A 15,388-nucleotide genomic window follows, 5' to 3' on the forward strand; every position below is an offset into this window, starting at 1 on the left:
GAGAGGGTAGTTAACACGTCTTGAAAACCTTTAGCGAGGAATGGACTCCATTGCATGCCCCTTACTCTGCCCCATTCCTGATCCCGCTGATGGTGGTGAATATGTTTTCTAGTTATTTATTTTATTTGTGGTATTCTCATAAAATTTATTTGAATGATTTAAATTATTTTAAGTACTTAGGTTTACCTCAATAATAATTGAATACGTTTTTCTGAGCTCCATAATCTTACATCTTACGCAGTTACCTGGTTATAGTCATACACATTAACTGAACTCTACATCCCTTGCGTTTATCACAATTTTACATATCACATATGATATTTAAATATTTAAAAGTGGCCCTCCTTCCCCCTTTGCTAGCTCTGGGCTTTAAAGTTGTTAAGAACCTTCCCTCCACTTTCTACTTGTGGGATGAGGGGTAGTCACTTAAGATATTTAAGATATTCAGTATGTGATGAAATTACAAAACAGTATCCATGCATAAAAGGAGGTCATGGATATGACTGCTACCCCCGTTCAGTGAAAATGTATGTAGTTTCTTACTTTTGTAAGGTTCAGCGGTCACTGTAAGTATTTTTTATGCTAGAACTTTTTTGCAGATCAGAAAACAATATATTTAGGTTACTGTTAACTTCGTTTACCCTCCAAACAAATCATCATGTGATTATCTAGATAAGTCACTGTTTTTAGTGGTTATATTTCTAGTTTAGTATATTTAGTTTATAATAGTCACATAAAATGTATTTCAATTATTTAAATTATTTTAAACCCTTGGCTAAACCATTGTATGATTTTCAGGTCAAGTTGTTTTGGATTCCATAAAACTTATTGGTTCAATTCATAGAAATGTATTGTGCGACTTCTATTACTTCGTTATCGCAATTTTACATATCACATGTAATATTAAGAATATTCACGACCATAATCATTGTGATTAACCAAATGTTAAAAAAGGATAACACTTACCAAAAATGTAATCATCAGCAGCATTTCCGTAACCTGAAATGAAATAGAAAATTACTATAAAGCTTCATTAAAGTTTGATAACTAGATTTTAACATTTTAGAACTGCATAATACATTATTATGTATAAAAACAATAATACATTATGGAGAAAAAGACTGCATGGATAGTGCCTTTTTTTCCCTAATTACTCTGTTTGACCACTAGATTTCACTAGCCCCATATTTACTTACATTTGTACTGATATTGCAACAGGTTTGATGTATATTAGATATTTTTGACATTTTTTATACCCTTACTTGATTCTTTTACATTATTATTGCACTGTTTTTTGTAATTTGTTGTACATTATTTGGTCAGTCTGTACAGAAATATAGTTGTTTTTTCTCACTTTTTTTTTAAGACTGAGATGATTTTGTTCACCTTTTTTTACACATGATTGTTAATTGAGATTGATCTGTATATAAGAGACTGACCTTTGTATTGCACTTTTATGGCTTGAGAAAAACCCTATTGGGTTAAACGTCGCTACTCGTATGGAAATAAAACTGCACAGCACCTCATGACTATTTACGCAGTTAACTGGTTTAATTCATAGAAATGTATTACTTCTTTATAGCAGTTTTACATATCACATATAATATTAAGACTATTTACAACCATAATCATTGTGATGAATCAAATGTTAAAAAAGGATAACACTTACCAAAAACGTTATCATCAACACTTTCATAATCTGAAATGAAATTGAAAATTACTATAAAGCTTCATTAAAGTTTGATAACTAGATTTTAACATTTTAGGACTGCAGATAACATTAATGATTTATGGGGAAAAAGACTGCATAGATAATACCACAATAGGCCTAGACTAGGATAATCCACTGTGTATATCAGTATACATTATGAAGGGCAAACACTGGTGAGGTTCCCTGCAAGAAGCCCTTATCCCTTTATAATTCCTCAAGGCAAGGCCTATTTTAAGGGAAAATTCTCACTGAGCATCAAAACCAAAGTTGTTTGCCAAGAACAAGTATGCAGTATGAGTGTTTATTATTGTATTTAATTAAATATTATTATTATTATATAAAATAAATTTTTACTTTTTTGCTCATATCTAATTTCCTATAAAAAAAAATGATAAAATGAAAAATTGAACAAAAAAGTTTTCTAACTTTTAATAGAAAAATCTTTTACTCATCCAAAAAAGCTAATGAAAAAGCCTGCTAAATAGATTATACTATTTGTCCTGAGTTTAGCAATATGTTTTTATGTTTTTTTGCTTTTTTTCCACTTGTGGAAAAGTACAAGTAGCATTTCGCTATTTCAAAACCATTTTTGAGTGTGTTCAACAACATCTCCTGAGTACAGTGATAACACCAATGCATGGGTTTGTTTGGGGGTTTAAAGGCCACATTTGGGAAGCTTTTTTTCCCCCATTTTGGTCAGTCAGTGCCTATGCCCTATCTTTGAACCCGGCCACTCCAATTTACCCCATCAAACCATTGATTTTTTTTTTAATTAGACACTTCTTTATTATTTGAAATGCTTTTACTTTATCTATTTGCATGTCAAGATTTTGGGGAAGATTTTATTTATTTTATTATTTTTCGGACTTTTTTTTTACATTTTGCGGGAACTGGATGGTTCCTCTGATGCATAATTATTTTTAAATGTTACCATTTTTTAAAAACTTTTTTTACATATTTTTTAAATATTTTACTAATCACATTGTGATTAGAAAGCTGGGCCCTATTGACTTGAGACAGAGCAATGGGTCTAACGCAATAATAAAAAGAAGCAAGGACAGAGGACATCCCTGGTGAACACTCCTTTCAAGCAAGATGGGCCTTGAATTAACCCCATTAGTAGAAATCACAGTGCATGGCTTAGAGTAAATATTCCTAAAGAATCCAAAAAATCTGAATTTCAAAATCCTCACTATGTGTGTCCATGCAACAGAGTCAAAGGCTTTATGGGCATCTAGGCTAAGTAATGTATAGTTGTGTGGTTGGGTTGCCAGAGTTGCGAGCATGACCGCAGTAAGCGCCTTATGGATGCCTAGAACTGGACTACGCAACCATATAAAACCAATCTGTGTAGCAAAAAGAATATGAGGCAAAATAGAATGTAACCGCATAGCTACAATTTTGGTAGGACCTTGATGTCAGTATTTAGTAACGTAATGGGATGATAAGACGTTACCGATTCCACGTCGCTGCCAGGCTTTGGGAGTAAGATAGTTCTAGCCTCCAATAGGGAGGAAGAGTCAAGCTTATCAAAATAAATGGCATTATATAAAGTAGCTAAAGTGGGCACCAAATCTGCCCTCGTGGATTTATAAAACTCCGCAGAAAACCCATCAGTGCCCGAGGACTTGGCGTTAGGAAGGGACATTATGGCACGGGACAGTTTTAAGTGTGATATTGGAGCATTAAGGCTGTCACGCTGTTCATTCGTAAGTTTTGAAAGACCTGTCCTCTGTAAAAGCGCAACCTCCTGGGAATAATCGTCAGGGCGAGACCTATAAAAGGATTGATAGGAGTCTGCAAAAGTGTCATTGATTTCCCCTGGATCTGTGACTAAGCCCGCAGGGGTGCGTAATTTAAGAACTTTAGGCAGCGGCCGCTGAGCCCTAGCAACACATGCCAGCAGTTTACCTGCCTTCCCTCCCCACTGTAAGAAATGTTGTTTAGTGTATTCAATTTAGCTTTTTCTGTGAGAAATTAAGGTTCTCGCAGAATTGTATCGCACCCTGTCAACGTCAGAATGTGTGTGGAAAAATTGTGCCTGACTACTGGTCAATTACCCCAACAAGGCCTCGTATTTCTTATTCCATTCCAATTTGCGTCAAGCAGTGTATTGCATAATACGACCCCTCATGACCGCCTTAGAGGTATTCCACAGTAATGGTGTAAAACATTGTCGTCAAAAAAATTGGCCCAAGACGTTTTCAAAAATAGTGTGAGAGTTATTATGAAGATAAGAGGGGAAACGTCAGCAGTCTGGGGGCAAATGGCCCAGATAGTGTAAGAGAAATTGGAGCATGGTCTCTCAAAAGGGTGGGGTATATCTTGGTGTCCCTAACTATGTGTAGAAGGTAGGCCGAAGTCAGTATGTAATCTATACGCGCCTCAGAATTGTGAACATGAGAATGATGTGTGTATTCCCTCGAGTCGCCGTGTAACAACCTCCAAGGGTCTCTAAGGTGTAAGTTGAATACTCAATACCTGAATGCGCAATACCCTGTGAAATCTGCAAGTGTATGGAATTAGAGGAAGAGTCTAGCAAAGCATCCGCCACGATCCAAGGAGTAAAGCTGTCATCTGCTAAATGTTCAAAAAGAGAAACAAAAAAAAGTGATTCATTTATTTGGTGCATTAGGAGCATATACATTCACCAATTTAAGTTTTATGTCATATGAGCGGCCATGAACATCTTTAAAAAATTTCCACCTTGCCATCACGTACGATCCGCAGCCTGGCCAGATAAAGCAGTGTGAATTTTATGTTTTTGGAAGCCAGTTCCTTACAGAGAGGTGTAAATTCTCTTCTTTTAGTTGATAAATGTACTGAATAATCTTAAAAATTCAAAATAGTGTGCCCCTGTCCGGTAACAGCAACAAAGATTTCACCAGAAATCCCTTATTTCAAACTTTGTCCCTGGAAAGTGCTGCCCGGCAGTATGTAGGATGTATATAAAACAGACAATCCAATTTATTAACCAGGGTCCTATGAGATCTCTGCCATGATTAACGAATTGTTTGTATGCATCCTACATACTGGCAGGCGTGCTCTTTCTATACCATGTGGAACATGCCTGTCCCTGAAAAAGTGTTCCAGAAATTAACAAAAACAACTTTAAGTGAATAGCTATAATTGCAAAATTAAGGTTTAATTTGCATCATTGGAAACAAAACTCAACATCAGCTGTATTTAAACTGGGCCATTAATTAACGTATATATTATAAAATGAATTCTAAAAGAGAGCCCTACCTACTCCCACACCTCTAAATCCTCCAAGCCGTACAAAGGAATTGACTGAGCTCTACATCTATATATATATATATATATATATATATATATATATATATATATATATATTAAGATTTGTTTGGGCAACATTCATAGTTATAATTAAGTAAATGTCAAAATAAAGTTACAGTTGGCTTACGTTTTAGAAACTGAAATGAAATAGAAAATTATTAGAAACTGAGAAAGTGCCAAGGGATGACAGTCAAACAATCTTGAAATACATATTTAATTCTTCATGTTACATTTATTTTTATTCACATATGTTAGAAATTTGATTTTAAGGTTTTAAGAACTGAGATTAAACCCATTAAAAACCAGGGAATAAACATTGCATGGATGATTTCCCAATCCCAAATTACATAAAAAAAAGTTAAATCCAAACTCAGTCCTCAACTTTTTAGACACTTATGGATATGGTAGGACCCCAATGTATGCACACAATGTTCTTACAAACATGTTAACATCCAAACCTTTTCTCTTAATTTGTATTCTGTATTTTACTACAATAGTTTATTTTACACACATGTTGGTATGATGCCATTTTGTGATGTTTAGCATGTGTTGTGTTTCTGTGTAATGGAGCTCAGTAGGCCCATTGAGCAAGGGAACTGGTTACTAGGGCTAGTTTTGGTAGAGGAAAAACAAATGAAGTACTGGAATAACCACATGGGATAGGCAATAAACATCAAACTTTTTTTTTAATTATCTGTCATACATTAAATAAGATTACACTTTGCTGGTGGTATAAATTTATAATTATATGTAAAATTTTCCCCTAAATTCTTACCTTTTTCCTTTGGCTTATTTGCAACAATTTTTTTATCTTCATCTTCAGAAGTTGTAACAACCATAGATGTAAGAGGAGTGACAAAATTGTATTTCAAGGACAGGTTCAGGGCTCTCTCTCTGAGATTCTTTTTCTCTTCACCCTCAGCTGAAATTCTAGAAGTATTGTATTAGTGTGTCAATATATTTTTGTCGAGTCTCTTATCCTTGCAACGATAAACTCTGTAAAAATGTAACGTTAACTTAATTCCAAAAATAGAACATTGTAACATAAAAAATTGTGCCAAAACTAACTGAGCTGGATGTCAGCTTGGGTTAAGCAGCTCTGGAATCTCAATGACATCCGCAATTGCCTATGGTCACACAGTTCAAACCTGTGATGGGCCTCACAGCTGGTGGGCCAGCAGATGCACCTCAGCAGGTGGCAATAGAAACATTCTGACGAGGAATAGTGAAAAGGTCTTGGCTTTTGGCTTTGGTAACTGGCAGACACAAAACAGGAGACACAAAACTAGTGCAGCTACTTCAACTGTGTTGAATGATCATTGTCTGAAACTAAAGAATCAGACTTTAAAGAATTTTCAGTTCCTTTTTGGCCCATTTGTTTTCGGGGAGAGTACGTCAACACAAGCCCACCATTTTGGCAGAAGTTCCCACCAGGTTATGTCCGTGGAGATGTGGACGAAGATAGCAGATTGAAGACAGAAGAGAAAAGAGAAGAGAAAGGAGAATATAAAAAAGTAGAACAGTATCCCACTATATGTCAGCTTCATCAACTGATTACACTAATCTTACCACTTAATACCATGTACACAGAAGCAATGTTTTAATAAAACATCATTAAGTATAATTCACTTTACCGCATTATGGTACAACCGTGATTAACACCTTTCTAGTGCTCCATCCTATTATGACAGAATATTTGTGTTCTATCACCCTGTACATTTATATATATATATATATATATATATATATATATATTGGACCTATTTCCCCATCCCTTGTTCTTCCTCTATACAGTTTCATTCAGGGCCGGCCCTACCATGGAGCCGACTGGGGCAATTGCCCCAGGCGGCACTTCAGAAGGGGCGGCACTTTTCCGCCCCAAGCGTTTTTTTTTTGTTTTTTTTGAAGCGGAGGAGAGAGAGAGGGGCACCAAGTGGTTTTCGCTTACCCGCTCGGCGCCCCTCTCTCTCTCCTCTGCGGCGAGTTTCCCTGTTCGGTCTCGGTGCCGGCTTGTAATGCAGAGCGCCGGAAGTGACGTGACTTTCCAGCGCCCAGCATTACAAGCCGGCACCGTGGCATCACAGGGAGACTCGCCGCAGGACTGTTTAAGGGTAAGTACCGGTGGGGGGGGTAGATAATGCCGCCCCCCCCGGTGTCGGCGGGGGGCGGCATTTTAAACTTCGCCCCAGGCTGCGTTAAGTCTTCGGCCGGCCCTGGTTTCATTCATATTTCCATGGGGGGGGTCGGAAATGCCCCCTCCCCTCCACACTGTGGACACCCATGTGACGCCATGTGGCACTACAGGTTTTATATATATAATGGGATATAGCTGCTGCCATGGTGACAGTACATAATAGCAATAAATAATATTTTACTAATTTAACGGGTAATCATACATACTCTTCATTTAGCAGCTGTTCTATGGTCAGGTAAGACCAAAGTCTTTCTGTGAAATCTCCAAAAATGTAGCCTTGCTCTCGATGTGTACAGTCCACATCTGTTATATTTGTTTCCAAGTTTACTGAAAATTTGTCTGAAGCCTATAAGGAAATTGGTTTACTGGTTAATGTACTGATTATTATTGCTTCTGTACAATGAAGTCTGTCTTCCATAAAATATGGCATACCCATGTTTATTGCCTTGAATAGCATTGATCTAGGGCTAGTGGAAAATATCATTATCATCATTCAAATGCTTAACAAAAAGTTGTTTTGCCAAATAGCATAAATAGTACTGGGGGCATGAAGGAGAGGGGTCCTTTTTTTTTAAATTCGAAATTATATAGGTTGCATATTTTCAGGGATGTATAACACAAAAAAGCAGTTTTCTAGAGAGGCATGTTATTGAAGAGTCTATGATATAACCATTGACCCAAACACCCACTGTCTACTGCTTTTACTATGCCCATACTTTCAGTGATGCTGGAACATGAGCTTGGACTTTAAGTAAGACTAATAACTCATGTTTTGCAAGCTGGTTGTTAAGAGACTCACTCCTTGTGCAGTGACTTGTGCTGTTAGTATCTCCAAATTGTTATTTCCTATATGACCTGCGACAATGATTTCAGAACCTTGGTAAGAATGTCTGAATCTGTTCTTTGTTAAATGTTCAACAGAGTTATCCAGATATTCTAGATGAACATCCAAAAGCACTGGGTATGCCACTTCATTGTAGAAACCCTGTAGGGTACAAACAGAAGCATAAGCAAGTCTTCCTTCTCAAGATGATTAATTGAATTAAAAACACTGGTCCTTCATTGACCCCCAACATTTTAACCTCATCACACTGTTATTTCATTCAGGCGCCTTCCATGTCAAAAAGCTTGCCCTGTCTCATGCAAGGATTAAAGTAAGTACAGCTTTCCACAGCTCCCTTTCACAAATCCCTCCTTTGAAACCAATAAATAGTTCAAAAAAGGCCCTTCCGACCTGGACCAGGTCAGGATGTCCCTTTCGAAACAATTCTGAACCGGTGCGGGGTGACAGGACCGTATTGGGGTCATGTTGCATCACGTGACTCTACCTTGAAGGCTACTCGCATAGTGTGTGAGCAGCTGGACCTAAAGCTGCAGGAGTGGGAACGAGGTGGGGGGAGGAAGAGGGTATGCATATTTGAATTCTTGTATGTTTGAATGCATGTGAGCGTTAATGTGTATATAATCATGAATGTCAATGTATAAGTGCATGTGAGCATTAATGTTTATGTAAAAGTGTGTGAGCAAGAATGTCTATGTATATATGCGTGTCGGCATGAATGAGTTATTGTGTACCACCATCAGTGCCTGGCTCAGAATAAAGTGATGGGAGTTAAGGTGTAATGCCTATCTCTATATACTGAGCCAGGCATAGCTTGTGGTACCACTGTCAGTGTCTGGCTCAGTAAGAACACTATAGTGAACAGCATAACTGCCATCCCTATAAATTGTATCATACACTGAAGGCTGTACAGCATAATAGCCACCATTATATACAGTGCCAGACATTGATGGTGGCAATAATACTGTACCATTGTCAATGTCTGGATCAGTGTAAATTGATGGCAGTTATGCTGTACCACCATTATGTACCAATATGTGGCCCAATATATAGTGATGGGATTTATGCTGTACCACATTAATGTCTGGCCCAGTGTAAAGTGATGGCAGTTATGCTTTACCACCGTCAATGTCTGGCACAGTGTACAGTGATGGCAGTTATGTTGTACCACTGTCAATATCTGGCACAGCATATAGTGATTACAGTTATTCTGTACCACCGTCATGTCTGACTCAATATATAGTGATGTCAGTTATGTCATAGCAAATATATTTACTTTTAGATTTTTCAGAATGATTTTCTGTATTTATATATTTATGATTAGAATAACTTGTATTTTTCAATTGCTGCCCATATTATTTGATATTAATTATATTTATATTCAAATTGGTTTATACTGTTTAAAAGTTATCTTTTTTATTACTACAAATATTGAAAAAAAATATGAGGGGGTGTGACTTAACCAAGAAGAGATGCAGTCATAATAGGGTGTGGCTAAGGGAGGGGCATCACCACAGGGGGCATGTGATTTTTTGTTGCTCAGGGCCCTGGATGGTCTCAACTTGTACCTGTAGCTATGTATTACCCTGTATTCCCCACTGTCTTACTTTCAAAACCTAATAGAAACGTATCTTGGAAACAAAAATAACTGCATTTAAAAACTTTGTAAACCACCTAATTTTGCTCACCTGTAACTGCAAAGCAGCATCCGAATCCTCGTATATTCTCCTGGCAAGACCTCCATTTTCCTGAGACAATTTCTCCAAAAAATCATAATCAAGATCATTGCCAAAGCCCAAACAATATAATGTAGCCTTGCTTTGAATGGCTTGTTTAACATTTTTCACAATAGTATTTAAATCGGTGACACCTGCAAAAGAATCAGAAGGAACCACTTACCATCAACTAAGAAAAAGAATGGAGCTAGTTTGGTGTGGGCTTAAAACATAGTAGGCTATGATTTTCTACAGGTACTAGCTGAATAGCAGTATTCTAGATTGTAAGCTTTGTAGGGCCCTCCTTACCCAATTTCTGTAAGTCTTATGTTACTTACTATTTACTATGTCCTGCGTACCCATTGTAAAGGGCTGATTTTCATGGCGCTATATAAAGCAATATAATAAATGCACATTTGTCAAAGGTTAGCTGGAAAACTCATGTTACTTACTTAACATCTTTTCCTATGTTGGCTTAGTAAAACGTATTATCTTGCAGGAGCTTTCCTCCCACAGTTGAAAGCATAGCATTGTCCAAAATGTCTTGGTACGTTGAAGGGGACATACCAAGACTTACTGGACAACGCTATCCTTTCAAGCTCTACTGGAATTGGCAAAAGTTGTCTATGCATTTAGAATGGAATGTCATAGAGTCCTTGTTGGTGTAATGGTCAGGTGTCCCAATACTTTTGTCCACTATAGTGTAGTTTTGGGAAGCAGTTGCATAAGTTTCTTTGCAGAGGAGGTGGAATCTTAAACCCCTTGTGAAAACAAGCAATCTTAAATTGAGCAAATGTGTGTGACAGTTATTGTAAGTCACGACTTGGACACTAGGGTGTGTACTGTGATAGGATATTATATTTATATTGCATATTTTCCTGCTTACAATGTTGTAATGCTTGTGTAAATCTGCTTACCATCAGTTGGGTCTCCATCTGAGAGAAGAATTATAATTGAAGTGCTTATTTCAGGTAACAGCTTTTTTTCTGCAGCATTTCGGAGCATTTTCTCTGCAGCCAGTAGTGCTGCGTTTATATCCGTGGCTAAGAATTAAATAACAAGTACATAAAATATAAAAAGTTGGGAAGGCTTTGACATTTTACAACCAACTTATAGGGAAATATGGAAGTTGCTTTAAACAAGTAAAATTCTACCAAAATAAATAATTTATTATATAAGTAACTGACGCAAATGGAAAGTTCCAATACTGAGCCCATTACTTGACTCATTTTTTTAAATATAACTAATCACAATTCCAATTCTCCTTGCACAAGCTGATAAAGTTATCCCTGTTCTTATGACAAAAGGTACATTTGGTGTATTTAAGTTATAAAAAAGTACAAATTAAAGATCAAGCCCTATCATATATAATACAAAGTAAATTGTGTATTGTGAAGTGCTTTCTTGGGAACACCTAGTTAGGCATGGATGTATTTTGGCTGATAATGCTAATAGTTTACGAGCAAAGCATATGTTACCAATTGATATTATTAACTATACATATTTTGAAGTGACAGGTTGATACCATCAACATCTATGGGGACATTGACTGTGGAGCAGTACAGACCCTCACCAGGTACACACACTACCACCCATGCAGTCATAATCCTCTCCTACCCTTAGTTTGTAATTGTCCATACTGTGCTACTACTGCCGCAAACACCCAAGATCTACAACTAATTTCCATTTTCCGTTATAATATGAAAATAAAATTAATTAAATGCCTTACCTCCTTGCGCACTGATCTTTTTTACAAAGTCTTTTGCTTTTTTAATGTTAGTTTTTGTTGCTTTCACTAAGTCTTCCTTCCAATGGTTAATTACGCTATCAAATGTTAAGATTCCAAAGTGATCTTCCTCAGGTATATCATCCAATATTTTGTTGAAAGCTATAATTGTCTGAAAGAAAAGAAAAAATTAACCTTCAATATAGGTTTAATAAATTATGATTTTGTGTGCAATTTGTTCATATTGTTTTGAATTGTCCTTGAGAAATATTGTTCCACCAAGAGCAGAAATGGCAACTATTCTTGAGTGTCCCCATCAACATAAATCTGTTCTTACCTGACCATTTTCAGTTTACTATGCTTTTTAAAATAAATACTCAAATCATTTTGATTTAAAAAAGTAAACTCCTTAGTTCCCCTTCTTTCTCCATATATCCTATATTATCAGCATCGGTTAATGTTGTATATTCAGAGGAAGGACTTGTCACTAGAGGGGTACCTCAGGGATCCGTATTGGGACCTGTACTTTTTAATATTTTTATTAGTAATATTACAGAAGGTCTTGATGGTATGATATGTCTTTTTGCAGATGATACAAAGATCTGCAACAAGGTAGACATTCCGGGTGGAACAAGTCAAATGACAAATTACTTAAGTGAATTAGAAGAATGGTCGAGAGTGTGGCAGCTGCATTTTAATATTACAAAATCATAAAATAAATCACTTGGTACATAAAAATCCCAAGGCAGAATATAGCGTTGGTGACATTGCGAAGTGGAAAAGAGGGATTTAGGGATAATTATTTCTGATGACTTAAAGGTAAGCAGACAATGCAATAAAGCATTTCTAAAACCAAGCAGGATGCTGGGCTGCATAGGCAGAGGCATTAGTACCAGAAAGAGGGCCTCACCTAGAGTATTTGGTTCAGTTCTGGAGAGCCAATCTCCAGAAGGATATCGACAGATTGGAGAGAGTTCAGAGGAGACCTACAAAAATGGTAAGTGGTTTGCAGGACAGAAAATATAAGGAAAGGCTAAAGGATCTTAATATGTATAACTTGGAGGAAAGAAGAGAGAAGGGGGATGCAAGAGAAACAGAAATGGATGCCTGGGCAAGTTGTGGTAATAGGGGACTCTATTATTAAGAGAATAGACAGGGTAATCTGTGGTTCTGAACACAGCAGGCAAATTGTTCGCTGTCTCCCGGGTGCCCAGGTTTGTCATGTTACAGGCAGAGTGTACAGATTATTGGAAGAGGCTGAAGAAGATCCAGCTGTCTTGGTGCACATTGGTACCAATGGAAATGATGAGTCCTAACAGGTAATTTTAGGGATTTAAGGAGAGTAAGATTTGGAAATGGACCATTCAAGGAAGTGTTTTTAGAGATACTACCTGTGCCATGCACACTATCAATAGCCAAAGTAGGCACCAGCCTAGGGCGCTGATGTACGTGGGGACAGGCAGTCCAGTCCGCTGCATTGGAGGCGCCCCTACACAGATTCGCTGGAGGAGCAGGGCCAGTTGGGGAGATCGTCTGGGAATCATGAATAATAGCTGGAGAGCCTCTAGTTGGAAGGCCAAACTGTAAATTACCTGTTTAATCTTCTGCCCATACATTGATCCACTACGGTCGATAACAAACACTACATTCTTTGGCACATTTTTAAGACTTTTTGGGGCGAAGTAATGCACAAAATATCCATTTATTATCTGCAATTAAAAGTAAATATATACAGTATTAATAATCAAACCTGGCAACCTCCAAAAAAAACCATACACATACAGTAAAGATACAGTGGTTAGAAACATTGCATTTCATTAAAGCAAACATTATTTTGCAACAAAAGAATTAAACAACACTGATAATTTTGTGTTATTTTTAGATGATTTATTGTTCATTTTTTAATGTTGCATGTCAAAGCAGTTACATTCTCAACAACGTACCTGTATATTTCCACCCGAAACATCCCTGTTAACGTCGTATTTTATGACAAAGTCACCATCTAGTACGGTGTCTGAACAATGTGGACATGTGCGCTGTTGGTCCAGTGTTGGTTTAAATTCAATACGGGCCTAGAAAATGGAAGAACAAGTTTTGATCCCTTTTTTTAAAAAAAATCAGTTTGATTCTACAAATTTTTTTTTTCTAATTTTTACCTTGTTTTCTGTAAGATCAGTTTTAAGTATATCTGTTAATTCATTATTAATGAAAGTAGCATCAGTCTTCAGAAAGCTAATACCTTGGGGCTCAATGATGTCCACGTTTATCTGTAACATAAAAAGAGAAGAAAGCTAAATAGCAAATATTTATTTACAACAGGGGCATCACTAGAGGGGCAAAGGGGGCTGTAGACCTGCATGGTTCAGTGGACAACACTAAACAGAGACTCTGAAGCTCAAGTGCAATTCACCTCTAAGTCTCTAAAATGAACTTAGCGTCTCCAGTACTGTAGCTGTTTTGTAATGCATTATAATAATATTTTGGGAGTAGTGGCTGATTACAACCCCAACCGCTTTGCTGGAGATGCATGTTTGGAATTGTAGTCCATTGTAGGATAAGCGTCCCTCCGTTAGAACACAGCGTTTAATATTGATCAACCCTATCAAAAATAATATGTAGTGCCCACTGATGCTCATTAATGGGGAAATATTTTTTTAAGAAACTGCCAAAGAAAAACAAAAAACCAACTAAAAACCAGCAACACCACAGCTTGCGTATAGTGAAGATCCTCAGAGTCTGCTAACTCCAGGCTCAAGTTACTAGTCGGCCTTTGCTTTAGACCTTTTTGAAAGCTTATAATGCCCCTTATTTACATTGCAACATAGAGCATATTAATTATTTATAGTAGTATCCATAACAAAATAATAAGTTGTATTAAAAATGTAAAATATTAAATTTTTTATGTTTTAGGCGAAGGTAGATAAGGACTTATGTTGCCTTTGTCTATTAGATCAGAAAGATTAGCTGTTCAAATTATATTCGAAGCTGAAGACAGGTCTTCTTACAGTATAATTGATGGCCAATTACATTAACATAAAACATAGCATATTTACCTGAAAGCTTTTCACTAGCTGCTTAGGCCTGACTTTTAAATTATATTCATATTTCCCCAGATAACGCTTCAGCAGTTCTTCATAAACCAGCTTAAAGGTTGCGTTTGAAAATCCAGCTACGTTCACAGATATTTTAAATTGTTCCATTTTTCGCCCTGTAGACCTAAAGATATGGTGTCACGTATACATATTTGCATATACAGTATAAACAACATATATATAAAAACTATATTATTAAGCAGTGAGTCAGAACAAAATGTATGCGCTTAATCAAGTACCCATGAGAGAGGTTTTGTAGAGGGAGAGTAGGTAGAGTGATCACGGTTCCTGGAGTAAATATGCAATGAAGTCCAGCCAAAAAACCCCTGTGACATAGTACCTGAGCCATTAATCTCTAATGGAGTAGTGGAGCTCTTCCAAATACGTATTCCACTGTACCCATCCAATCGTTGAAGAATGGAATATGTCTCCTATTCAGGAGATTGTTATCAAAGATGTGGCAGTGGTTAACAGGTGTGGTAGCACCAAGCAATTATTTTGCTACATAGGCCAGTTAGTGTAGTAGAACAAAACTCAGGAAAGAGAGTCCACCATGTCCAAGTTTATGACTTAATCACTGCCAGTACCATGACCTGAAAGGTTTAAGCAAACTGCAGCCTCACCATATAAATTTGAGGTATAGAGTACCACCTCCAGTAAAACTGTTTGTGGGTTGGCTATATATAGTGGGGTATAACCTAGTCAATGGTGTAGAAGATGTCTTCTAAGTAACAACATAGGGCCCAACTTTGTGTAAACTGGAAGACCTTCTCCCGCTCTGCTTTGGTCAGTGGAGTAGCCCTTGAGGTAGT

The 15,388-nt window shown here is 37.0% G+C and overlaps 1 protein-coding gene across 1 annotated transcript in view; it reads right to left on the reverse strand.

Annotated features, from left to right (window-relative positions):
- LOC149285444 (inter-alpha-trypsin inhibitor heavy chain H3-like) overlaps positions 1-15,388 on the reverse strand; it is a 32,050-nt gene that overhangs the window by 4,292 nt on the left and 12,370 nt on the right. The window contains exons 4-15 of the mRNA XM_089495371.1: positions 14,538-14,700; positions 13,641-13,751; positions 13,428-13,556; positions 13,077-13,193; positions 11,488-11,656; positions 10,676-10,801; positions 9,732-9,913; positions 7,409-7,548; positions 5,784-5,938; positions 4,193-4,291; positions 1,670-1,699; positions 967-999 (exon numbers count right to left, since the gene is read on the reverse strand). Coding sequence (XP_089351497.1) covers positions 967-999; positions 1,670-1,699; positions 4,193-4,291; positions 5,784-5,938; positions 7,409-7,548; positions 9,732-9,913; positions 10,676-10,801; positions 11,488-11,656; positions 13,077-13,193; positions 13,428-13,556; positions 13,641-13,751; positions 14,538-14,700 — 1,454 coding nt within the window. The remainder of the gene's footprint in view (positions 1-966; positions 1,000-1,669; positions 1,700-4,192; positions 4,292-5,783; positions 5,939-7,408; positions 7,549-9,731; positions 9,914-10,675; positions 10,802-11,487; positions 11,657-13,076; positions 13,194-13,427; positions 13,557-13,640; positions 13,752-14,537; positions 14,701-15,388) is intronic.

Source organism: Sceloporus occidentalis, unplaced genomic scaffold (assembly GCF_023333645.1).
Source record: "Sceloporus occidentalis isolate IW3139 unplaced genomic scaffold, rSceOcc1.0.p SCAF_79, whole genome shotgun sequence".
NCBI lineage: Eukaryota > Metazoa > Chordata > Lepidosauria > Squamata > Phrynosomatidae > Sceloporus > Sceloporus occidentalis.